At 44.5% G+C, this 25898-nt stretch overlaps 1 protein-coding gene across 2 annotated transcripts; it reads left to right on the forward strand.

The window, feature by feature from the left end:
• The first annotated feature begins 1050 nt into the window (after positions 1 to 1050).
• On the forward strand, positions 1051 to 6320 carry LOC121562750 (oocyte zinc finger protein XlCOF19-like). Of its 2 annotated transcripts, none has more exons than XM_041874947.2 (4): positions 1051 to 1188; positions 1692 to 1922; positions 2756 to 2869; positions 4431 to 6320. In XM_041874947.2, the coding sequence occupies exons 2-4, from the start codon at positions 1823 to 1825 to the stop codon at positions 5108 to 5110; spliced, it is 894 nt and encodes a 297-aa protein (XP_041730881.1). In that variant the 5' UTR covers positions 1051 to 1188; positions 1692 to 1822; the 3' UTR covers positions 5111 to 6320. The 2 variants fall into 2 exon arrangements, with proteins under 2 accessions (XP_041730881.1, XP_041730882.1); XM_041874948.2 differs by having other exon boundaries at positions 1717 to 1922.
• The last annotated feature ends 19578 nt before the right edge of the window (positions 6321 to 25898 follow it).

Genomic DNA, 25898 nt, shown 5'->3' on the forward strand with positions numbered 1-25898 from the left:
GTGGATTCTTTCTGTAGGCTACCACTGCATCATATTGACATGCGGCATGTTTTGCAACAGGTGCATTTATCTGCTTGGGTTAGCAGAGGGATGCTACTTAACAGAGGGATGTATTTTCTGAAGGTGAAAGCCAAATCATGGCTCAGCTGCTCTATTTGGACAGGCAGTGAGAATTCAGTGCATAATTGTCTTGCTTATCAGAAATATGCTGTGCCGAAGACCATGGCAATAGAGATGCAGTTATGGCCATTATGCGAATAATGGGTATAGGGTGCAGAATATTTTAATAGTATATTTCCGAGGTTCTCAAGGCTCCAATATCAATATAAAACAGTTTTTCTAAAAACATTTACATGCATACACTTGTTTTCTGCCATAAAGCTCTATACACCTCTAGAAAACCTTATATTTTAACAAGCCATGTCTGGTCATGGAATCCCCAAAATTATATTTTTTGTTTTTCGTAGCTCTGGGATGAATCGGACATATTCCTGAAATCCCATAACCCTGGTGTTCAGTAGCGCCCCCCAAAGGTGCAATTTCTCCAAACTTTAATGATTTGTAAGTCAAGAACAGATGAACATATCCAAACACTTACTTGTATTTTGTATTACTCTAACACATACAGGCCAATAAATAAACTAGCTACAAGATGACAGATCTAATTAAAATGCGAAATACAACTGTTTTATTCTATTCTAGTAAATTATGCAGAGTAATTGTTTTTTCTTAAGTTTGGTGCAGAATACAACATAATTTAGTTGATTAATTATATGGTCAGTTCCGAGTGAATGGAAACGACACGCGGATGCTTCACATTTATATGTCCAGTGAAATATATGTCTCATTGTTCTGTCTGTGGTTCAATGGTAGGCGACAGTAGCTCATTCCGCTCATTATTGTATATTTTCACCCGCAAAACCCCTCTCCGATTTCATCTTGGTTGGGACAATAACCTAAACCTGAGAAGGTATTATATCATGGCCTGCGATGCACACTCCCGCACACAGGTGGCGTACGTCTATGTCTGTGTAGTTTGACGAGCCTATTCTGTCGAAAAAGAAGATGCGCAAATTGCGGTCGCGGTTTGTTTTTGTCTTTTTTAGAGGAGAAATTAAGAAATAAATAATACTTAATCCAGGCTACAAAAAGCATTTCTGGTTCCGTTTTAGCGAAGCAAGGCCTCAGGTAAGAACCCCCTCTCCAGGAGTCTGTTGCAGGGTAAATGGCCAGGCAAGGCCTAGTCAAGTGAATTTGAATAAAAGCGGTGTCCCTTCTAGACAAAACCGCAAGGCCTGGCTAATGTTACTCAACTCTTTGCTAAAGTTAACAATCAATTGGAAAACAAATGCCATCACACACTTTATCAAAATAGGGAAATATGTAGCTAACTGACGTTAGCTAAACCATATATTCTATAGCTAACGTTAGCTAGCTAGCTAGCTTAGCAAGAAATTGTGGCTAAAACCCAAACAATATCTATTTAGCTAACGTTAGCTACCTACCTTGCTATTTGAGAATTTATTACGTAGCTTAGCCAGCCGAGACCCGGTACAGGTAACTAAATTAGCGTAGCAACATTGATTAAATTACTGTCTACATCAGAAAACAATGGATGTGTGCGCTAACTAGAGAACAAGCCACCAAATGACAAAACAGTCCTGCATTTCATACAGGCTTTTCGTTTACAGGTTGTTTATCTGGTCTTTATTTAAGGACAGTGAGGATAACCAGCCAGCCGCTCTCCACACAAACTGAGCCAAAGCCTAGACTGACTGGGTCCTGATTGTGACAAAGGAGTTCCCTGGGCACCGCAGGAGAGATGGCATCAGTGAAAGACAGCAGTCAAACACTCTTGCTGAATATCATCACGAAAGATAAAGAGGAGGAAGTGAAGATTTGGGAATGTGATGATTACCCAGGTAAGAGAGCAGGTTTTATCAACAGCGTTTACAACCAAGGTAATAGAGAAGGGGTGTATTCGTTAGTCGAAGAATGTAGCAAAACCTTGGTCTATTGCAAAAAATTTACACCAGAAACCGTTTACCATGTAAATACGAGTTTTTATTGGACACATTCAGGTAGGTCCCTTCCTGTTTCGTTCCTTTTGCTTCTGTTTGGTTCCTTGCATATGTCCATAAGGTCTTGTACTGTATATAGAATACTGTTTTCTCGACATGGCTCATTCTAATATTTCTACTACTGTACATTGCATTGTGTTACTTTTATACACACTGCATATTTATTTGTACCTTTTACATTTTAGTCATTTAGCAGATGCTCTTATCTGCCTTGCTTGCTCAAGGGCACATCGACAGATTTCTGTCACCCATCTAGTCGCCACGGGGGTTTGACTGCGACCTTTCGGTTACCGGCCAAACAGTTTGCTACCGTGTGCATTTAAAGACTACACCCCAGGTTTTATCAACAGCAGGTGTTCTGGTCCTCGAGGACCACAGTGCCAGCTGGTTTTCATACTTGCCTTTTAGTCAGAGACTGATTGATTACAAGATAATTTTTAAGACCCTATCCTATGTTTCACTTAGGATACCTGGGGCTGTTGTTGATCGAGCCAGGCAGATTTAAAGTACATACCTGGGTTATTTAGATGCTCGCCAACCACTTTGTTACATGGTTTTAGTATTTATTTTATTCCCTCAAGTCAATGCAAGATGACACAGTTTCAATACTGTAGTTTAGACGCAATGCATTTTTCACCTTTTGACACGTTTTTTTTCTATTCTCATTTACACAGGAGAGAGTCCAGAGATGGCATCGGTGGAGCCGTCAGAGAGCAGTCAAACACTGGGCCTGAATGTCACCATGAATGAAGAACAGAAGGAAGACATTGGGGAATCTGCTGATCATGGTAAGAGCAGGTTTTATGTAGTATTATTAGGACTGTCAGATGATCCAGGAACACATTAGTTGATTTAACGGTTCAAAGGCCCACTCCAGCTATCTTTGAACTTTTCCAGTTGAAAAAAGTATATTCCAAGTATAAATACAGTAAAGTACACACACACTTAAGGGTGAAATAATATGTTTTGATCTACAACAACAAAAATGTTTTAGACACAATTACGAAATTCAAGGGTTTAGCAATTCAAGGCGTTGCATGCAGGAGCAATAGAGGAGCAATAGAGGACAAAAGAGCCCCCCACCACCAGAGTTGTAAATGTAATGTCAGAGGACACCTAGAGGTTGACACAGGAGTGAAAATAAATTTTTGTCTTGTCCTGGCAAGTTTTTATTTTTCCTGTATTGTCCTGATCCCGCAACAGTTCTGTAACCCTTTCCTGTCCCTTCCTGATAAAATCACTCCCATCTCATGCTAATTTTTTGCACGAAGAAATATGTTGGCTATTGTGTTGGTTTACCAAGTATTTAAAATAATTTCAGTAATGCAATATGCGACTGTGATGTGTTTGTTTTTACCTATTTGAGTTAAATGCACTGACTGTAAGCCCAAGTCGCTTTAGATAAGAGCCTATTCTAAATGACCTAAATGCAGATGGATGGAGGATGAGGACAGAGACCCTCTGCACATCACTGAGCACATGACTGTAGCCTACAGCTGAGCACTGAGCACATAACACTGTAGCCTACAGCTGAGCACTGAGCACATGACTGTAGCCTACAGCTGAGCACTGAGCACTGAGCACATAACACTGTAGCCTACAGCTGAGCACTGAGCACATAACACTGTAGCCTACAGCTGAGCACTAAGCACATAATGATGTAGCCTACAGCTGAGCACTGAGCACATAAAACTTAATGTTAGTGATGGGTCCTTGGCTGCAACAAGACGTTGCAAGAGTGAGCCGACGGAAGGGGGAGGGTGGAAATGACCTTTATTTTTTCAGACGTTTTTATTAAGTAAACTATATTAGGTCTATCCTACGCAGGTGTTTTCCATATGAAATGCTCCACACATGACACATTTCCACCCAAAAAACTATATTTATAACAGTTGCTTTACTGCCCCGTTCCTGTGGACTGTTGATCCTGTCCCAAACTTGACTCTAGAACTTCACTCCCATTCCGTCCAGAATCCCACAAAACCCGCTGAATTCCTGTTCCTGTGTTAAGCTCTAACCTGGACCACCCATTGAGATGTGCCTTTTGTTAAGTAAATCGGGTGATAAATGAGGTGGTAGGAAGGCTGGAGTGGGTCTTTTAAAGATGCTCACCAGTGGTATTGTCACTTAGAAAAGAAGACAGAGCGAATGTTGCATTAGTTCCAAGCAGACACACCTACATTTACATTTAAGTCATTTAGCAGACGCTCTTATCCAGAGCGACTTACAGTTAGTGACAGTATGTAACTCATTTTCATTAATGCTTTATTGGGCACATTTCTTTCTTTTAATTTGATGCAAAGATTATTCATGTGTGCTTCACCTGTTGTTCTGTTGTCATTCACCCAGGAGATACCCCTAACTCCTCTGACCAAGTTGAGACATTTCCTGCACCAGGGAAGCAACATCAGAAAGGGAGAAAAGCTAAAAAGTCTCACCACTGCCCACACTGTGAGGAGAGTTTCCCATTCCTATCATATCTTGAAAGACACCTGCGAAAACATTCTGGAGAGAAGCCTTATTCCTGCTCTGTCTGTGGGAGGAGTTTCTCTCAACTGAGTGGCTTGAACGTGCACCAGCGAACACACACGGGAGAGAAGCCTCACCACTGTCCTCACTGTGAGGAGAGTTTCCCATTCCCATCATATCTTGAAAGACACCTGCGAAAACATTCTGGAGAGAAGCCTTATTCCTGCTCTGTCTGTGGGATGAGTTTCTCTCAACTGAGTGGCTTGAACGTGCACCAGCGATCACACACTGGAGAGAAGCCTCACCACTGTCCTCACTGTGAGAAGAGTTTCCCATTCCCATCATATCTTGAGAGACACCTGCGAAAACATTCTGGAGAGAAACCTTACTGCTGCTCTGACTGTGGGAAATGCTTCACAACATCAAGTCATCTAACCTCTCATCGGACAGTTCACACAGGGGAGAAGCCTTACTCCTGCTCTGACTGTGGGAAGAGTTTCCCATTCCCATCGTATCTTGAACGACACCTGCGGAAACATGCTAACCATTGTCTTATATGAAGGTCATGTGGTGGCAACCAGAGCTGAACAATACATTTTGGGGCAGAAGTCAACCCAGCCGGCCAGCAGTCAACCCAGCCAGCCAAACCTTACACTGTTTCTTGTTCACCGGAATCGTCATTAAGTAGAAGAGTAATCGGTTCAAGGCGTAAAGTCAGAATAGATTATCCTTTCCTCCAAAACATATAAATCCCATATCATATGTTTATATGTGCCAAGTGTATTGAGGGGACACAGGTTACAGTTTGGGCTTAAAGCCTGTTTTGTATGAAATCTAATAAGTGGTGTCCAGGACGATCTATGACAAAGCTTTCAATTAATGAATTGATGGTTTGGGTTCTTGGAGTTAAGTTATATTCTCCCAGACGTTCTCCCAGTCAATAGCCTCATCCTCAGTAGACAAAGCCTTTACCCGTGATTAAACCATTGGAAGATCTTTCTGCTTTAGTAATTGAAGATGAGCGTTAATAACATACACAAACCTCTGGACAAGTTCCTCAAATTTGTACCCCATGGGACACCATAGGCGGAAGTGCTGACCGTAGACTAATATAAAGAAGTTCCTGGAAACTAAGGAGACCCTCTGAGTTAAATATATCCCCTAGATTATTGACCCCTTCTGCAGACCAGGCTTTTGACTCAAATGGTTTATTACCGGAAGTAATAGCCTTGTTATGCCATAGAGGGGTATAGAGATGCTATTTCCAGTTACCAACTTCATAATCTCTCGTGGACAGATTTATGTAAACATAACTGGTACCGTATAATCTGTCGGGAAGGAATAGGATGCGTGGGATAATGAGCAGCAGTTTTTCGTCTCTGGTTATTTGGAAATTATTTCGCAGGTGTTAGGGTCTTCCGAATTTCGGAAGGGGAGGGGACATTCGATTCGTCACTTGTAAAGAGAGGGGGTGGAGCTCCTCATCTTCTAGAATCTCTTAACACATATGGACCCAGAATTTAGTCGTGCAATTGACCAATTACACAACACTTTAGTTCTGGATTAACCGAGTTGACCATTTACACACTTCTCTACATTCCTACAATTCTCTATTCTATTAGAGATAACAGGGCCAGAATATAGTGGAACATGCATTTCTTATTAGTTATACTAGAAAAAGAACACCTCTTCAATCTAATAGGGGAAACTACACTGCTCAAAAAAATAAAGGGAACACTTAAACAACACAATGTAACTCCAAGTCAATCACACTTCTGTGAAATCAAACTGTCCACTTAGGAAGCAACACTGATTGACAATAAATGTCACTTGCTGTTGTGCAAATTGAATAGACAACAGGTGGAAATTATAGGCAATTAGCAAGACACCCCCAATAAAGGACTGGTTTTGCAGGTGGTGACCACAGACCACTTCTCAGTTCCTATGCTTCCTGGCTGATGTTTTGGTCACTTTTGAATGCTGGCGGTGCTTTCACTCTAGTGGTAGCATGAGACGGAGTCTACAACCCACACAAGTGGCTCAGGTAGTGCAGCTCATCCAGGATGGCACATCAATGCGAGCTGTGGCAAGAAGGTTTGCTGTGTCTGTCAGCGTAGTGTCCAGAGCATGGAGGCGCTACCAGGAGACAGGCCAGTACATCAGGAAACGTGGAGGAGGCCGTAGGAGGGCAACAACCCAGCAGCAGGACTGCTACCTCCGCCTTTGTGCAAGGAGGAGCAGGAGGAGCACTGCCAGAGCCCTGCAAAATGACCTCCAGCAGGCCACAAATGTGCATGTCTGCTCAAACGGTCAGAAACAGACTCCATGAGGGTGGTATGAGGGCCCGACGTCCACAGGTGGGGGTTTTGCTTACAGCCCAACACCGTGCAGGACGTTTGGCATTTACCAGAGAACACCAAGATTGGCAAATTCGCCACTGGCGCCCTGTGCTCTTCACAGATGAAAGCAGGTTCACACTGAGCACGTGACAGACGTGACAGAGTCTGGAGACGCCGTGGAGAACGTTCTGCTGCCTGCAACATCCTCCAGCATGACCGGTTTGGCGGTGGGTCAGTCATGGTGTGGGGTGGCATTTCTTTGGGGGGCCGCACAGCCCTCCATGTGCTCGCCAGAGGTAGCCTGACTGCCATTAGGTACCGAGATGAGATCCTCAGACCCCTTGTGAGACCATATGCTGGTGCGGTTGGCCCTGGGTTCCTCCTAATGCAAGACAATGCTAGACCTCATGTGGCTGGAAGAAGGCATTCCTGCAAGAAGAAGGCATTGATGCTATGGACTGGCCCGCCCGTTCCCCAGACCTGAATCCAATTGAGGCCATCTGGGACATCATGTCTCGCTCCATCCACCAACGCCACGTTGCACCACAGACTGTCCAGGAGTTGGCGGATGCTTTAGTCCAGGTCTGGGAGGAGATCCCTCAGGAGACCATCCACCACCTCATCAGGAGCATGCCCAGGCGTTGTAGGGAGGTCATACAGGCACGTGGAGGCCACACACACTACTGAGCCTCATTTTGACTTGTTTTAAGGACATTACATCAAAGTTGGATCAGCCTGTAGTGTGGTTTTCCACTTTAATTTTGAGGGTGACTCCAAATCCAGACCTCCATAGGTTGATACATTTGATTTCCATTGATAATTTTTGTGTTATTTTGTTGTCAGCACATTCAACTATGTAAAGAAAAAAAGTATTTAATAAGATGATTTCATTCATTCAGATCTAGGATATGTTATTTTAGTGTTCCCTTTATTATTTTTAGCCATGTAGTTCCTTCTCAATAACTCCCTAGAGACTGGTGTAGACTGATGAACCATAACTCCCTAGAGACTGGTGTAGACTGATGAACCATAACTCCCTAGAGACTGGTGTAGACTGATGAACCATAACTCCCTAGAGACTGGTGTAGACTGATGAACCATAACTCCCTAGAGACTGGTGTAGACTGATGAATCATAACTCCCTAGAGACTGGTGTAGACTGATGAACCATAACTCCCTAGAGACTGGTGTAGACTGATGAACCATAACTCCCTAGAGACTGGTGTAGACTGATGAACCATAACTCCCTAGAGACTGGTGTAGACTGATGAAACATAACTCCCTAGAGACTGGTGTAGACTGATGAACCATGATATAGGTGGTATAAGTCCAAAATGATGGCGTCCGCATGCTTCCCAGCCTAAACAGGTCCTTGTAGTACCGCAAACCGGATATTTGCCATTCCAAAGGTATTTATGTACACCTTTTATTGAGTATGTTTACATGCACACACAACATTTGATATTATGGCAGAAGGCCGAGTATGGCACTAGTCATGTAAACACCTTACTCTGCTTATCTAAATAGGCGTAAGGGAATATAAGTAAGCCGATTAAAACACCTCAGTTTTCTGAGAAATCTTTCGAATTGTTAGAATTTGTAAACCGGTGTATTTGATCTGTGCATGTGCCAGCACCGGCTGGTGCAAACCTTGGTGGGTGATTGGGAACATCATGTTTAGGAAATTAATAGACTTGGTCCTGATTGTGACAAAGACGTTCACTGGGCACCACAGGAGAGATGGCATCAGGTGAAAGACCACAAACATTCCTGCTGAATGTCATCACGAAAGAGGAAGTGAAGATTTTTGGAATGTGATGATTACCCAGGTAAGCGAGCAGGTTTTATAAACAGCGGTTACACCATCGGTGCACGCTCTGGTCCTTGAGGGCCGATGTTTCTGATAATAAAGGCTTTACCCTGAATTCAAATTTCGTCCCTCTGGATAAATCTCAACAGATCTTAAAAGTGTCTCTAAAAAGTAATTTCCCCATATGAGTAACACTCCAGCCGCAAGGTGGCAGCATACATCTCAATTTGTATTGGCCCGCTAGACATTTGGGAAATCGTTTTGTCTAGAAGGGATGGAGCTTTTGTCAAAATTAACTTTTCATTAGATTAAGGTTAGGTTTGGTTAAAGTGCCATTTTCTAAAACGTTTGACGTCTAGTTGACAGACAGTATTCCATCTAGGCATGGTGGGGGAAAAAAGGTGTGCTGTTATAAGTAAGACTTGGATGCCACTTGCTGGTATGGTGGTAAACTGTTAGGTTATAGACCCGATGCTATTGTTCAACGCGCAGTATATAGAAATTGTTACACGCTGGCTAAGGCACGGTTGGCTTCTTCAATAAAACTACATGAAACACGTGCTATCCGGGATCCCTACCCCACTGAATTTGACATTTAAAATGGTTAAAGTAAAGGTCAAGGGGCCAGGGTTCCGGTGTAAAAGCACGGTTTCGACTACTACAGTTTTGCTTCGGTACTGCAGTTTAACTGACGCCGGGCCCAGAAAGACAATTTCCAAAGAATTCCAATAACACTCTTTAGTCATCACATGTGTGTACAAAACAACCATTGAATTATTTCAAATATTGTCGCTGAGGATGTTTTTTTTGTCATCACCGAACATATTAACATTTGATATTCATTCATGTCTGCCATGTTTTTTGGACGTCACCGCTAGCGCGTGTGATGTTGGTCCATAACTATAAACCCGATGCAACCCGGATATAGACGGTCCATGAATTGGCTCGGCGTTTGCGAACGTGAGTAAATTACCATAAAAACAATGGTCAGACATCTTGGACGCAGTCTCCCAGTTCTTATTATAAACTGGGTGGTTCGAGCCCTGAATGGTGATTGTCTGACAGCCATGGAATATTTAAGCAATAAGGCCTGAGGGTAACCAGTTTATAATAGCCATAAGGCACTGTGGTATATGGCCAATATACCATGTCTAAGGGCTGTATCCAGGCATAAGAACAGCCCTTAGCCACCCCCTCGGGCCTTATTGCTTAACTATACCTCCCTCAGTGCTTAGGGTTTAGGGTAGGGACGTTCCAAAGATCCCAGATAGCACTGACCGTTGAAAAGGCACCAGCTTCATCAGTCTTATTTTTATTTTATTTTATTTCACCTATTAAAAACAATGGAATAAACAAAACGTACTGTCAATAACACAATAGAAAATATATATACAGTGTGTGCAAATGTAGTAAGTTATGGAGGTAAGGCAATTAATAGGCCATAGTGCAAAATAATTACAATTTAGTATTAACACTGGAGTGATAGATGTGCAGAAGATGATGTGCAAATAGAGATACTGGGGTGCAAATGAGCAAAATAAATAACAATGTAAATAACAATATGGGGATGACGGCCAAAGGAGGTGTTGGCTTTGGGGATGACCAGTGAGATATACCTGCTGGAGCGCAGACTACGGGTGGGTGTTGCTATGGTGACCAATGAGCTAAGATAAGGCAGGGATTTGCCTAGAAGTGATTTATAGATGACCTGGAGCCAGTGGGTTTGGCGACGAATATGTAGTGAGGGCCAGCCAACGAGAGCGTACAGGTCACAATGGTGGGTAGTACAGTTGAAGTCGGAAGTTTACATACACCTTAGCCAAATACATTTAAACTCAGTTTTTCACAATTCCTGACATTTAATCCTAGTAAAAATTCCCTGTCTTAGGTCAGTTAGGATCACCACTTTATTTTAAGAATGTGAAATGTCAGAATAATAGTAGAGAGAATGATTCATTTCAGCTTTTATATCTTTCATTACATTCCCAGTGGGTCAGATGTTTACATACACTCAATTAGAATTTGGTAGCATTGCCTTTAAATTGTTTAACTTGGGTCAAACGTTTCAGGTAGCCTTCCACAAGCTTCCCACAATAAGTTGGGTGAATTATGGCCCATTCCTCCTGAAAGAGCTGGTGTAACTGAGTCAGGTTTGTAGGCCTCCTTGCTCGCACACACTTTTTCAGTTCTGCCCACACATTTTCTATAGGATTGAGGTCAGGGCTTTGTGATGGCCACTCCAATACCTTGACTTTGTTGTCCTTAAGCCACTTTGCCCCAACTTTGGAAGTATGCTTGGTGTCATTGTCCATTTGGAAGACCCATTTGCGACCAAGCTTTAACTTCCTGATTGATGTCTTGAGATGTTGCTTCAATATATCCACATAATTTTCCTTCCGCATGATGCCATCTACAGTGGGGAAAAAAGTATTTAGTCAGCCACCAATTGTGCAAGTTCTCCCACTTAAAAAGATGAGAGAGGCCTGTAATTTTCATCATAGGTACACGTCAACTATGACAGACAAATCGAGAATTTCTTTTCCAGAAAATCACATTGTAGGATTTTTAATGAATTTATTTGCAAATTATGGTGGAAAATAAGTATTTGGTCACCTACAAACAAGCAAGATTTCTGGCTCTCACAGACCTGTAACTTCTTCTTTAAGAGGCTCCTCTGTCCTCCACTCGTTACCTGTATTAATGGCACCTTTTTGAACTTGTTATCAGTATAAAAGACACCTGTCCACAACCTCAAACAGTCACACTCCAAACTCCACTATGGCCAAGACCAAAGAGCTGTCAAAGGACACCAGAAACAAAATTGTAGACCTGCACCAGGCTGGGAAGACTGAATCTGCAATAGGTAAGCAGCTTGGTTTGAAGAAATCAACTGTGGGAGCAATTATTAGGAAATGGAAGACATACAAGACCACTGATAATCTCCCTCGATCTGGGGATCCACGCAAGATCTCACCCCGTGGTGTCAAAATGATCACAAGAACGGTGAGCAAAAATCCCAGAACCACACGGGGGGACCTAGTCAATGACCTGCAGAGAGCTGGGACCAAAGTAACAAAGCCTACCATCAGTAACACACTACGCCGCCAGGGACTCAAATCCTGCAGTGCCAGACGTGTCCCCCTGCTTAAGCCAGTACATGTCCAGGCCCATCTGAAGTTTGCTAGAGTGCATTTGGATGATTCAGAAGAGGATTGGGAGAATGTCATATGGTCAGATGAAACCAAAATATAACTTTTTGGTAAAAACTCAACTCTTCATGTTTGGAGGACAAAGAATGCTGAGTTGCATCCAAAGAACACCATACCTACTGTGAAGCATGGGGGTGGAAACATCATGCTTTGGGGCTGTTTTTCTGCAAAGGGACCAGGACGACTGATCCGTGTAAAGGAAAGAATGAATGGGGCCATGTATCGTGATCTTTTGAGTGAAAACCTCCTTCCATCAGCAAGGGCATTGAAGATGAAACGTGGCTGGGTCTTTCAGCATGACAATGATCCCAAACACACTGCCCGGGCAACGAAGGAGTGGCTTCGTAAGAAGCATTTCAAGGTCCTGGAGTGGCCTAGCCAGTCTCTAGATCTCAACCCCATAGAAAATCTTTGGAGGGAGTTGAACGTCTGTGTTGCCCAGCGACAGCCCCAAAACATCACCGCTCTAGAGGAGATCTGCATGGAGGAATGGGCCAAAATACCAGCAACAGTGTGTGAAAACCTTGTGAAGACTTACAGAAAACATTTGACCTGTGTCATTGCCAACAAAGGGTATATAACAAAGTATTGAGAAACTTTTGTTATTGACCAAATACTTATTTTCCACCATAATTTGCAAATACATTCATTAAAAATCCTACAATGTGATTTTCTGGATTTTTTTTCTCATTTTGTCTGTCATAGTTGACGTGTACCTATGACGAAAATTACAGGCCTCTCTCATCTTTTTAAGTGGGAGAACTTGCACAATTGGTGGCTGACTAAATACATTTTTTCCCCACTGTATTTTGTGAAGTGCACCAGTCCCTCCTGCAGCAAATCACCCCCCACAGCATGATGCTGCCACCCCCGTGCTTCACGGTTGGGATGGTGTTCTTCGGCTTGCAAGCTTTCCCCTTTTTCCTCCAAACATAACAATGGTCATTATGGCCAAACAGTTCTATTTTTGTTTCATCAGACCAGAGGACATTTCTCCAAAAAGTATGATCTTTGCCCCCCATGTGCAGTTACAAACCGTAGTCTGCTTTTTTATGGCGGTTTTGGAGCAGTGGCTTTTTCCTTTCTGAGCAGCCTTTCAGGTTAGGGTTAGGGTTATGTCGATATAGAACACGTTTTACTGTGGATATAGATACTTTTGTACCTGTTTCCTCCAGCATCTTCACAAGGTCCTTTGCTGTTGTTCTGGGATTGATTTGCCCTTTTCGCACCAAAGTATGTTCATCTCTAGGAGACAGAACGCGTCTCCTTCCTGAGCGGTATGACGGCTGCGTGGTCCCATGGTGTTTATACTTGTGTACTATTGTTTGTACAGATGAACGTGGTACCTTCAGGCGTTTGGAAATTGCTCCCAAGGATGAACCAGACTTGTGGAGGTCAACATTTTTCTTCTGAGGTCTTGGCTGATTTCTTTTGATTTTCCCTTGATGTCAAGCAAAGATGGCACTGAGTTTGATGGTAGGCCTTGAAATACATCCACAGGTACACCTCCAATTGACTCAAATGATGTGAAATAATCTGTCTGTAAACAATTGTTGGAAAAATTACTTGTGTCATGCACAAAGTAGATGCCCTAACCGACTTGCCAAAACTATAGTTTGTTAACAAGAAATTTGTGGAGTGGTTGAAAAACCAGTTTTAATGACTCCAACATATGTGTATGTAAACTTCCGACTTCAACTGTATATGGGGCTTTGGTCACAAAACGGATGGCACTGTGATAGACTACATCCAATTTGCTGAGTAGAGTGTTGGAAGCTATTTTGTAAATGACATCGCCGAAGTCAAGGATCGGTAGGATAGTCAGTTTTACGGGGGCAAGTTTAGCAGCATGAGTGAAGTAGGCTTTGTTGCGAAATAGGAAGCCGATTCAAGATTTAACTTTGGATTGGAGATGCTTAATGTGAGTTTACGGTCTAACCAGACACCTAGGTATTTGTAGTTGTCCTCATATTCTAAGTCAGACCCACCGAGAGTGGTGATTCTAGTCGGGCGGGAGGGTGCAAGCAGCGTTCGATTGAAGAGCATGCATTTAGTTTTACTGGCGTTTAAGAGCAGTTGGAGGCCACGGAAGGAGTGTTGTATGGCATTGAAGCTTGTTTGGAGATTTGTTATCACAGTGTCCAATGAAGGGCCAGATGTATACAAAATGGTGTCGTCTGCGTAGAGGTGGATCTGAGAGTCACCAGCAGCAAGAGCGACATCATTGATATACACAGAGAAAAGAGTCGGCCCAAGAATTTAACCCAGTGGCACCCCCATAGAGACTGCCAGAGGTCCCGACAACAGGCCCTCCGATTTGACACATTGAACTCTATCTGAGAAGTAGTTGGTGAACCAGGCGAGGCAGTCATTTGAGAAACCAAGGCTATTTAGTCTGCCAATATCTGGACTTTATTAGTATTTGGAAACTACTTAAAAGATAACTACAGAACTAAAAACTTTGACTTCATGCCAATACACATTTAACTCGATAAAACAGCTTTATTTAAATTCGATATGAAACCTTCGTGAGATTCTGGGCAAGCACCACCTCTGTCGATAGGGAACAGATAATCAATCTAGCTGCATCGGAGCGCAAATCAACAATGGCTACAATGCAAAACAGGCAAGTTGAATAAATAATAAATCACGATGACCAAAAGCAACTTTACAAAATGGAACCAGCGTTTTCCTATCACATGGTGATACTGTTATGCCTACTGGCAATTGTAATGCAACAACAGCACTGTATTATTTAGGCCTTGACCCAACTTTTCTCTGACCATTTTTTGTCCCCTGGAGTAAAGGTCCCGAAGCTTCTCTGCTTGTGTTTATTCTCTATGCCCTGGCAATGTTTGAGAGCATCAAGAAGACTGCAGGCGACTGCCGACTGACTGATCTACAAATCACCTTGCAACATAAATATGGACTCATTATTATTTGTACATCAGTCAGTCACAATTGACCCATGATACGTTGCAGTTTTGATCCTCTCGGAACACAGCCGCAGTCTCGGTTCGACTTGTAGTGAACAGTTGCGTTCAGTTCGCTTGAACGTTTTGTACTGCACGGACATGTTTCCCCAAAACGTTCTTGAACAGACTTTTCGGTACGTTTGCTCTTGTTTGGTGGGTTTGGCGAGGTGTGGCTTGAAGCAGGGCCCAGGACCGTGTTTGGGAATCCCTGCTGTACAGCATTGTATAAAAACGTACTGAACGCAGGTTGGTGCTTGTTTAATGAAGTTAGATCTGAGCTGAATCAATGTCTAAGATCACATAATGATAGTGTTCTACATAACAGAACCTATTATAATAGCATAGTATAATGTTAGGCTACTGGAAGACTAAAACACCACCACATTTTTCTCTCACGTGGCCAAAACTCAACAGCGAGCGCCACTGGGCAAAATACACAGGGAGGCTATGCTACAGTTAAACACAATCTGCTCTAGAATTCGCTCACTGTACATCAACACTGTAGGCTACTTCGAAACAACGCTGTATAACTCAAGAAGATCTAAACGAATATGAAACGGATTGAGATCAAAAGGGTTGGTATGCAGATGCTGCATGGACGTTTCACTGGAAAAACGTGAATTATCGTTCATGATTGAGAAATGTGAAGGGAAATAGCCCACAAAAAAACCCTGTGTGTAAAGTAGAGGTAAAGAAACGCGTGCAGAAGCTTCTGGACCATTAGGTCAGGGAAAAGCAGACACTCTGTATTATGTAACATCCATAAAAAAAAATGTATTAATGTTTTTTCTAAAACAGGCGCCTTACATCGGATCATCTTGAAACTTTCTCCTTAAAGCTAACTTTCATCAAGGTTTAATATGGTCTATTGGTTTCTCTCTTTTCATTGGCAGTCCTTTTTCAGCCTCATGATATCCATAACGGTTGTGGATGTGATAGATACAGTGGGGGAAAAAAGTATTTAGTCAGCCACCAGTTGTGCAAGTTCTCCCACTTAAAAAGATGAGAGAGGCCTGTAATTTACATCATAGGTACACGTCAACTATGACAGACAAATTGAGAAAATAAATTCCAGAAAATCACATTGTAGGATTTTTAATGAATTTATTTGCAAATTATGGTGGAAAATAAGCATTTGGTCACCTACAAACAAGCACGATTTCTGGCTCTCATAGACCTGTAACTTCTTCTTTAAGAGGCTCCTCTGTCCTCCACTCGTTACCTGTATTAATGGCACCTGTTTGAACTTGTTATCAGTATAAAAGACACCTGTCCACAACCTCAAACAGTCACACTCCAAACTCCACTATGGCCAAGACCAAAGAGCTGTCAAAGGACACCAGAAACAAAATTGTAGACCTGCACCAGGCTGGGAAGACTGAATCTGCAATAGGTAAGCAGCTTGGTTTGAAGAAATCAACTGTGGGAGCAATTATTAGGAAATGGAAGACATACAAGACCACTGATAATCTCCCTCGATCTGGGGCTCCACGCAAGATCTCACCCCGTGGGGTCAAAATGATCACAAGAACGGTGAGCAAAAATCCCAGAATCACACGGGGGGACCTAGTGAATGACCTGCAGAGAGCTGGGACCAAAGTAACAAAGCCTACCATCAGTAACACCCTACGCCGCCAGGGACTCAAATCCTGCAGTGCAGACGTGTCCCCCTGCTTAAGCCAGTACATGTCCAGGCCCGTCTGAAGCACTCACTACCGACTTCCAAAATGCCTCTGGAAGCAACGTCAGCGCAAGAACTGTTCGTCGACTGGAGTGGTGTAAAGCTCGACGCCAGTGGAAAAGCGTTCTCTGGAGTGATGAATCACGCTTCACCATCTGGCAGTCCGACGGACTAATCTGGGTTTGGCGGATGCCAGGAGAACGCTACATGCCCGAATGCATAGTGTCAACTGTAAAGTTTGGTGGAGGAGGAATAATGGTCTGGGGCTGTTTTTCATGGCTCGGGCTAGGCCCCATAGTTCCAGTGAAGGGAAATATTAAGGCTACAGCATACAATGACATTCTAGACGATTATGTGCTTCCTACTTTGTGGCAACAGTTTGGGGAAGGCCCTTTGCTGTTTCAGCATGACAGTGCCCCCGTGCACAAAGCGAGGTTCATACACAAATGATTTGTCGAGATCGGTATGGAATAACTTCACTAGCCTGCACAGAGCCCTAACCTCAACCCCATCGATCACCTTTGGGATGAATTGGAACGCCAACTGCGAGCCAGGCCTAACCCAACATCATTGGCCAACCTCACTAATGCTCTTGTGGCTGAAAGGAAGCAAGTCCCCACAGCAATGTTCCAACATCTAGTGTAAAGCCTTCCCAGAAGAGTGGAGGCTGTTATAGCAGCAAAGGGGGGGCACATCTCCAAATTAATGCCCATGATTTTGGAATGAGATGTTCGACAAACAGGTGTCCATATACTTTTGGTCATGTAGTGTATTTCAGAAAAGTTGTAATACAAAACCATCTCATATTTGTGTCTACACTCAACTGGTAAATGTTAATTTTGATATATATTGATGGGTTCTAAACTTGAAATATAAAATATCCTAATTCATGTAACTGAGGGAGAGAGGGGAATGCAGAACGTTTACATTCTGTCAGAACATGGTATTGTTAGACATCAGGTATCCTATGGACAGGAGAAGGGCCACAGTCTGGGTTCAGTTGTTGGCTTGTCATTTGAAATACTTGATACACCTGAAGTTAATGGTTATATGTAGTAGTATTAGTGAGGAATGGGGGCCGAGGTCAGGTCACATGAAGGGGAAGGAACAGTTTATTACCCACATCACTTAACTTCCTGTCTAGCAACAAAGATGTAATGTTTAGAGAAAAGGAGGAGACTCCTCCTGAAGTGGGGTATATAAACAGTGAGGGAAAAAAGTATTTGATCCCCTGCTGATTTTGTACGTTTGCCCACTGACAAAGACATGATCAGTCTATAATTTTAATGGTAGGTTTATTTGAACAGTGAGAGACAGAATAACAATAAAAAAATCCAGAAAAAATATGTCAAAAATGTTATAAATTGATTTGCATTTTAATGAGGGAAATAAGTATTTGACCCCTCTGCAAAACATGACTTAGTACTTGATGGCAAAACTCTTGTTGGCAATCACAGAGGTCAGACGTTTCTTGTAGTTGGCCACCAGGTTTGCACACATCTCAGGAGGGATTTTGTTCCACTCCTCTTTGCAGATCTTCTCCAAGTCATTAACGTTTCGAGGCTGACGTTTGGTAACTCGAACCTTCAGCTCCCTCCACAGATTTTCTATGGGATTAAGGTCTGGAGACTGGCTAGGCCACTCCAGGACCTTAATGTGCTTCTTCTTGAGCCACTACTTTGTTGCCTTGGCTGTGTGTTTTGGGTCATTGTCATGCTGGAATACCCATCCACGACCCATTTTCAATGCCCTGGCTGAGGGAAGGAGGTTCTCACCCAAGATTTGACGGTACAAAGATTTCCCTTTGATGCGGTGAAGTTGTCCTGTCCCCTTAGCAGAAAAACACCCCCAAAGCATTATGTTTCCACCTCCATGTTTGACGGTGGGGATGGTGTTCTTGGGGTCATAGGCAGCATTCCTCCTCCTCCAAACACGGCGAGTTGAGTTGATGCCAAAGAGCTCGATTTTGGTCTCATCTGACCACAACACTTTCACCCAGTTCTCCTGTGAATCATTCATTGGCAAACTTCAGACGGCCCTGTATATGTGCTTTCTTGAGCAGGGGGACCTTGCGGGCGCTGCAGGATTTCAGTCCTTTACGGCGTAGTGTGTTACCAATTGTTTTCTTGGTGACTATGGTCCCAGCTGCCTTGAGATCATTGACATGATCCTCCCGTGTAGTTCTGGGCTGATTCCTCACCGTTGTCATAATCATTGCAACTCCCCAAGGTGAGATCTTGCATGGAGCCCCAGGCCGAGGGAGATTGACAGTTATTTTGTGTTTCTTCCATTTGCGAATAATCGCACGAAATGTTGTCACCTTCTCACCAAGCTGCTTGGCGATGGTCTTGTAGCTCATTCCAGCCTTGTGTAGGTCTACAATCTTGTCCGTGACATCCTTGGAGAGCTCTTTGGTCTTGGCCATGGTGGAGAGTTTGGAATCTGATTGATTGATTGCTTCTGTGGACAGGTGTCTTTTATACAGGTAACAAGCTGAGATTAGGAGCACTCCCTTTAAGAGTGTGCTCCTAATCTCAGCTCGTTACCTGTATAAAAGACACCTGGGAGCCAGAAATCTTTCTGATTGAGAGGGGGTCAAATACTTATTTCCCTTATTAAAATGGAAATCAATTTATAACATTTTTGACATGCGTTTTTCTGGATTTTGTTGTTGTTATTCTGTCTCTCACTGTTCAAATAAACCTACCATTAAACTTATAGACTGATCATTTCTTTGTCAGTGGGCAAACGTACAAAATCAGCAGGGGATCAAATACTTTTTTCCCTCACTGTAACGCCACTACATGACCAAACGTATGTGGACACCTGCTATTTGAACATCTCATTCTAAAATCATGGGCATTAATATGGAGTTGGTTCCCCCTTTGCTGCTATAACAGCCTCCACTCCTCTGGGAAGGCTTTCCACTAGATGTTGGAACATTGCTGTGGGGACTTGCTTCCATTCAGCCACAAGAGCATTAGTGAGGTCGTTCACTGATGTTGGGGGATTAGGCCTGGCTCGCAGTCGGCGTTCCAATTCATCCCAAAGGTGTTTTATGGGGTTGAGGTCAGGGATCTCGACAAACCATTTCTCACCTTCGGTATCGTCTGAGACCAGCCACCCCGACAGCTGAGTATTTTTGTCTGTAATAAAGCCCTTTTGTGGAGAAACTCATTTTGATTAGCTGGGCCTGGCTCTGCAATGGGTGGGCCTGGCTCCCACTTGGGCCCCTGCCCAGTCATGTGAAATCCATAGGTTAGGGCCTAATTTATTTATTTCAATTGACTGATTTCCTTATATGAACTGTAACTCAGTAAAATCATTGAAATTATTGCATGTTGCGTTTTATATTTTTGTTCAGTATAGATCAAATAACATTTTATTTGTCACATACACGTGTTTAGCAGATGTTATATCGGGTGTAGCGAAATGCTTGTGCTTCTAGCTCCGACAGTGCAGTAATATCTAACAAGTGATATCTAACAATTTCACAACATATACCCAATACACACAAAACTAGTAAGGAATGGGATTTAAGAAGAAATACATATATGGACAAGCAATGACAGAGCGGCATGGACTAAGATACAGTATAATATTATAGAATATAATGCAGTATATACATATGAGATGAGTAGTCCAAGATATGTAAACATTATTAAAGTGACTAGTGTTCCATTTCTTAAAGTGGCCAGTGATTTCAATAGGCAGCAGCAGCCTCTAATGTGCTAGTGATGGCTATTTAACAGTCTGATAGCCTTGAGATAGAAGCTGTTTTTCATTCTCTCGGTCCCAGCTTTGATGCACCTGTACTGACCTCGCCTTCTGGATGATAGCGGGGTGAACAGGCAGTGGCTCAGGTGGTCGATGTCCTTGATTATCTTTTTGGCCTTCCTGTGACATCGGGTGCTGTAGGTGTCTTGGAGGGCGGGTAGTTTGCCCCCAGGAATGCGTTGGGCAGACCGCACCACCCTCTGGAGAGCCCTGCGGTTGCGGGTAGTGCATTTGCCATACCAGGCTGTGATACAGCCGGACAGGATGCTCTCAATTGTGCATCTGTAAAAGTTTGTGAGGGTTTTAGGTGCCAAGCCGAATTTCTTCAGCCTCCTGAGGTTGAAGAGGCTCTGTTGCGCCTTCTTCACCACACTGTCTGCATTGGTGGACCATTTCAGTTTGTCTGTGATGTGTACGCCAAGGAACTTGAAGCTTTCCACCTTCTCCACTGCGGTCCCGTCTGCTGTTTCCTGAAGTCCACGATCATCTCCTTTGTTTTGTTGACGTTGAGTGAGAGGTTATTTTCCTAGCACCACACTCCCAGAGCCCTCACCTCCTCCCTGTAGGCGGTCTAGTCATTGTTGGTAATCAAGCCTACTACTGTTGTGTCATCTGCAAACTTGATGATTGAGTTGGCGGCGTGCTTGGCCACGCAGTCATGGGTGAACAGGGAGTACGGGAGGGGGCTGAGCACACACCCTTGTGGGGCGCCAGTGTTGAGGATCAGCGAAGTGGAGATGTTGTTTCCTACCTTCACCACCTGGGGGCGGCCTGTCAGGAAGTCCAGGACCCAGTTGCACAGGGCGGGGTTCAGACCCAGGGCCTCGAGCTTAATGATGAGCTTGGAGGGTACTACGGTGTTGAATGCTGAGCTATAGTCAATGAACAGCATTCTTACATAGGTATTCCTCTTGTCCAGATGGGATAGGGCAGTGTGCAGTGTGATGGCGATTGCATCGTCTGTGGATCTATTGGGGCGGTAAGCAAATTGAAGTGGGTCTAGGGTGACAGGTAAGGTAGAGGTGATATGATCCTTGACTAGTCTCTCAAAGCACTTCATGATGACAGAGGTGAGTGCTACGGGGCGATAGTCATTTAGTTCAGTTACCTTTGCTTTCTTGGGTACAGGAACAATGGTGGCCATCTTGAAGCATGTGGGAATAGCAGACTGGGAAAGGGAAAGATTGAATATGTCCGTAAACACACCAGCCAGATGGTCTGCGCATGATCTGAGGACGCGGCAAGGGATGCCGTCTGGGCCGGCAGCCTTGTGGGAGATAACATGCTTAAATGTCTTACTCACGTCGGCCACGGAGAAGTGGCCACAGTCCTTGGTAGTGGGCCTCGTCGGTGGCACTGTGTTATCTTCAAAACAGGCAAAAAAGGTTTTTAGCTTGTTTGGAAGCGAGACGTCGGTGTCGGCGACGTGGCTGGTTTACATTTTGTAGTCTGTGATTGTCTGTAGACTCTGCCACATACGTCTTGTGTCTGAGCCGTTGAATTGCGACTCCACTTTGTCTCTATACTGATGTTTTGCCAGTTTAATTGCCTTGCGGAGTGAGTAGCTACACTGTTTGTATTCTGCCATATTCCCAGTCACCTTGCCATGGTTAAATGCGGTGGTTCGCGCTTTCAGTTTTGCGCGAATGCTGCCATCTATCCACGGGTTTCTGGTTAGGGTAGGTTTTAATAGTCACAGTGGGCACAACATCACCTATACACTTCCTGTTGTCATTCTGCTAGGGACCTGTTTTCAGCGTATTAAGTCTCCAGTCAATAACCGGTGCAGAGTGTGTGTTTATCCTACGTTCCTATTTAATTAGCTAGTAAATAAATAATTAAACCAATTTGTGTAGTACTGAATCATGCTCGGGTTTTTGCAGATGCAAGGAGGTTACGACTGTTCAGAATGATGATATGATACGAGGTTATGATTAATACGTTGACTGTTTATAGATGTGATTGTCACGCCCTGGCTCTGGGGACAATGTTATGTTGAGCCAGGGTGTGTAATTCTATGTTTGATTTTTCTATGTTGGTCTGAGTGACTCCCAATCAGAGGCAACGAGTGTCAGCTGGGTGTCTCTGATTGGGAGCCATATTTAACTGTCTGTCTTTCACATTGTGTTTGTGGTTTCTTGTTCGTGTTGGTGTGTGTTTAACCATAGACGTCACGTTTTTCGTTTGTTGTTTGGATCGTGTGATCATTTAATAAATATAATATGTTCACCCGCAACGCTGCGCCTTGGTCTCTCCATGACGATCGTGACAGAAGAAACCACCTGAACCAGACCAAGCAGCGTGTCCAGGAGCCATCGCTGGCAGATCTCCGTGGCAGCCTCGACTGGGTCAAGCCTAGTGAGGAGCAGAGAGGGTGGACTTGGGACCAGTTGAGGAGGAGCTTCGACTGGGTCAAGCCCATTGAGGAGCTGAATGGCGAGAGTTGGAGACAGAGGAGCGAGAGTTGGGCGAGAACGATGGAGGCCTGGCCCACGGGGAGGAGAGACCCCCAGAAAATTTTTAGGGGGGGGCTCACGACGTCGGGGCAGCAGGAGGCCGCGATAGAGCGGTCCAGCGGGTTGGCAGAGGAGGCCGCCAGGTTACGGGAGTCACTGGTCACCAGGGGGAAGGAGGTTGTAGAGGCACGGCGAGAGGTACTGGCGTGTGTTGCCAGTCCGGTCCAGCCTGTTCCTGATCCTCAAGTAGGGCCAGTGGTGTGTGTTCCCAGTACGGTCCGGCCTGTTCCTGCCACTCCCACCAAGTCAGTGGTGCGTTTCGTCAGCCCGGGCGCGGCCCATTCCTGCTCCCCGCCCCAAGTCAGTGGTGCGCGTCGTCAGCCCGGTCCGGCCCATTCCTGCTCCCCGCACCAAGTCAGTGGTGCGCGTCGTCAGCCCGGTCCGGCCCATTCCTGCTCCCCGCACCAAGTCAGTGGTGCGCGTCGTCAGCCCGGTCTGGCCCATTCCTGCTCCCCGCACCAAGTCAGTGGTGCGCTTCGTCAGCCCGGTCCGGTCCATTCCTGCTCCCCGCACCAAGTCAGTGGTGCGCTTCGTCAGCCCGGTCCGGTCCATTCTTGCTCCCCGCACCAAGGCAGTGGTGCGCTTCGTCAGCCCGGCTCGGCCCGTTCCTGCTCCCCGCACCAAGTCAGTGGTGTGCTTCGTCAGCCCAGTCCGGCCTGTCCCTGCTCCACGCACCAAGCCTACGGTGTGCGTCGTCAACCTGGTAAGGCCCGTTCCTCCTCCACGCACCAAGACAGGGGTGTGCGTCGTCAGTCCAGCACAACCCGTGCCTGGGTCATGTCCGGAGCCGGATCCGCCGCCTAGGCGGAGTGCCCACCCGGTCCCTCCCCTGTGGGATTTAGTTGGCGCGGTCGGAGTCCGCGCCTTTAGGGGGGGGTACTGTCACGCCCTGGCTCTGGGGACAATGTTATGTTGAGCCAGGGTGTGTAATTCTATGTTTGATTTTTCTATGTTGGTCTGAGTGACTCCCAATCAGAGGCAACGAGTGTCAGCTGGGTGTCTCTGATTGGGAGCCATATTTAACTGTCTGTCACGATCGTCATGGAGAGACCAAGGCGCAGCGTTGCGGGTGAACATATTATATTTATTAAATGATCACACGATCCAAACAACAAACGAAAAACGTGACGTCTATGGTTAAACACACACCAACACGAACAAGAAACCACAAACACAACGTGAAAGACAGACAGTTAAATATGGCTCCCAATCAGAGACACCCAGCTGACACTCGTTGCCTCTGATTGGGAGTCACTCAGACCAACATAGAAAAATCAAACATAGAATTACACACCCTGGCTCAACATAACATTGTCCCCAGAGCCAGGGCGTGACAGTCGGTTAGGACATCTACTTTGTGCATGACACAAGTAATTTTTACAACAATTGTTTACAGACAGATTATTTCACTTATAATTCACTGTATCACAATTCCAGTGGGTCAGAAGTTTATATACACTAAGTTGACTGTGTCTTTAAACAGCTTGAAAATGATGTCATGGCTTTAAAAGCTTCTGATAGGTTAAATGACATAATTTGAGGTGTACATTTTACATTTTTGTCGACACTCTTAACCAGAGTGACTTACTGGAGCAATTAGGGTTAAGTGCCTTGCTCAAGGGCACATCAACAGATTTTTCACCTAGTCGGCTCGGCAATTAGAACCAGCAACCTTTCGGTTACTGGCACAATGCTCTTAACCACTAAGCTACCTGTGGATCTATTTCAAGGCCTACCTTCAAACTCAGTGCCTCTTTGTTTGACATCATGGGAAAATCAAAAGAAATCAGCCAAGACCTCAGAAATTGTAGACCTCCACAAGTCTGGTTCATCCTTGGGAGCAATTTCCAAACGCCTGAAGGTACCACGTTCATCTGTACAAACAATAGTACGCAAGTATAAACACCATGGGACCACGCAGCCATCATACCACTCAGGAAGGAGACGCGTTCTGTCTCCTAGAGATGAACGTACTTTGGTGCCAAAAGTGCAAATCAATCCCAGAACAATAGCAAAAGACCTTGTGAAGATGCTGGAGGAAACAGGTACGAAGGTATCTATATCCACAGTAAAACTAGTCCTATATCGACATAACCTGAAATGCCACTCAGCAAGGATGAAGCCACTGCTCCAAAACCGCCATAAAAAAGCCAGACTACGGTTTGCAACTGCACATGGGGACATAGAACGTACTTTTTGGAGAAATGTCCTCTGGTCTGATGAAACAAAAATAGAACTGTTTGGCCATAATGACCATCGTTATGTTTGGAGGAAAACGGGGGATGCTTGCAAGCCGAAGAACACCATCCCAACATTTTACATTTACATTTACATTTTAGTCATTTAGCAGACGCTCTTATCCAGAGTGGCTTACAGTTAGTGAATGCATACATGTTCTTTATTAATTTTTTCATACTGGCCCCCCGTGGGAAACAAACCCACATCCCTGCCGGCCAAACCCTCCCCTACCTTGGACGACGCTGGACCAATTGTGCGCCGCCCATGGGCCTCCCAGTCGTGGCCGGCTGCGACAGAGCCTGGACTCGAACCAGGATCTCTAGTGGCACAGCTAGCCTTAGACCACTGCGCAGGGGGGTGGCAGCATCATTCTGTGGGGGTGCTTTGCTGCAGGAGGGACTGGTGCACTTCACAAAATAGATGGCATCATGAGGAAGGAAAATTATGTGGATATATTTAATAACATCTCAAGACATCAGTCAGGAAGTTAAAGCTTGGTTGCAAATGTGTCTTCCAAATGGACAATGACCCCAAGCATACTTCCAAAGTTGTGGCAAAATGGCTTAAGGACAACAGTGTCAAGGTATTGGAGTGGCCATCACAAAGCCCTGACCTCAATCCTATAGAAAATGTGTGGGCAGAACTGAAAAAGCGTGTGCGAGCAAGGAGGCCTAGAAAACTGACTCAGTTACACCAGCTCTGTCAGGAGGAATGGGCCAAAATTCACCCAACTTATTGTGGGAAGCTTGTGGAAGGCTACCCAAAATGTTTGACTCAAGTTAAACAATTTAAAGGCAATGCTA

This window comes from Coregonus clupeaformis, unplaced genomic scaffold, assembly GCF_020615455.1.
Source record: "Coregonus clupeaformis isolate EN_2021a unplaced genomic scaffold, ASM2061545v1 scaf1710, whole genome shotgun sequence".
Lineage (NCBI taxonomy): Eukaryota > Metazoa > Chordata > Actinopteri > Salmoniformes > Salmonidae > Coregonus > Coregonus clupeaformis.

What these genes read in the sequence shown, in the direction of transcription:
- LOC121562750 (XM_041874947.2), top strand. Translation starts at nt 1,823, where the DNA reads ATGGCATCAGTGAAAGACAGCAGTCAAACACTCTTGCTGAATATCATC. An exon ending in GGAATGTGATGATTACCCAG is followed by an intron (nt 1,923 to 2,755) that starts GTAAGAGAGCAG and finishes TCATTTACACAG; the next exon opens with GAGAGAGTCCAGAGATGGCA. An exon ending in TGGGGAATCTGCTGATCATG is followed by an intron (nt 2,870 to 4,430) that starts GTAAGAGCAGGT and finishes TCATTCACCCAG; the next exon opens with GAGATACCCCTAACTCCTCT.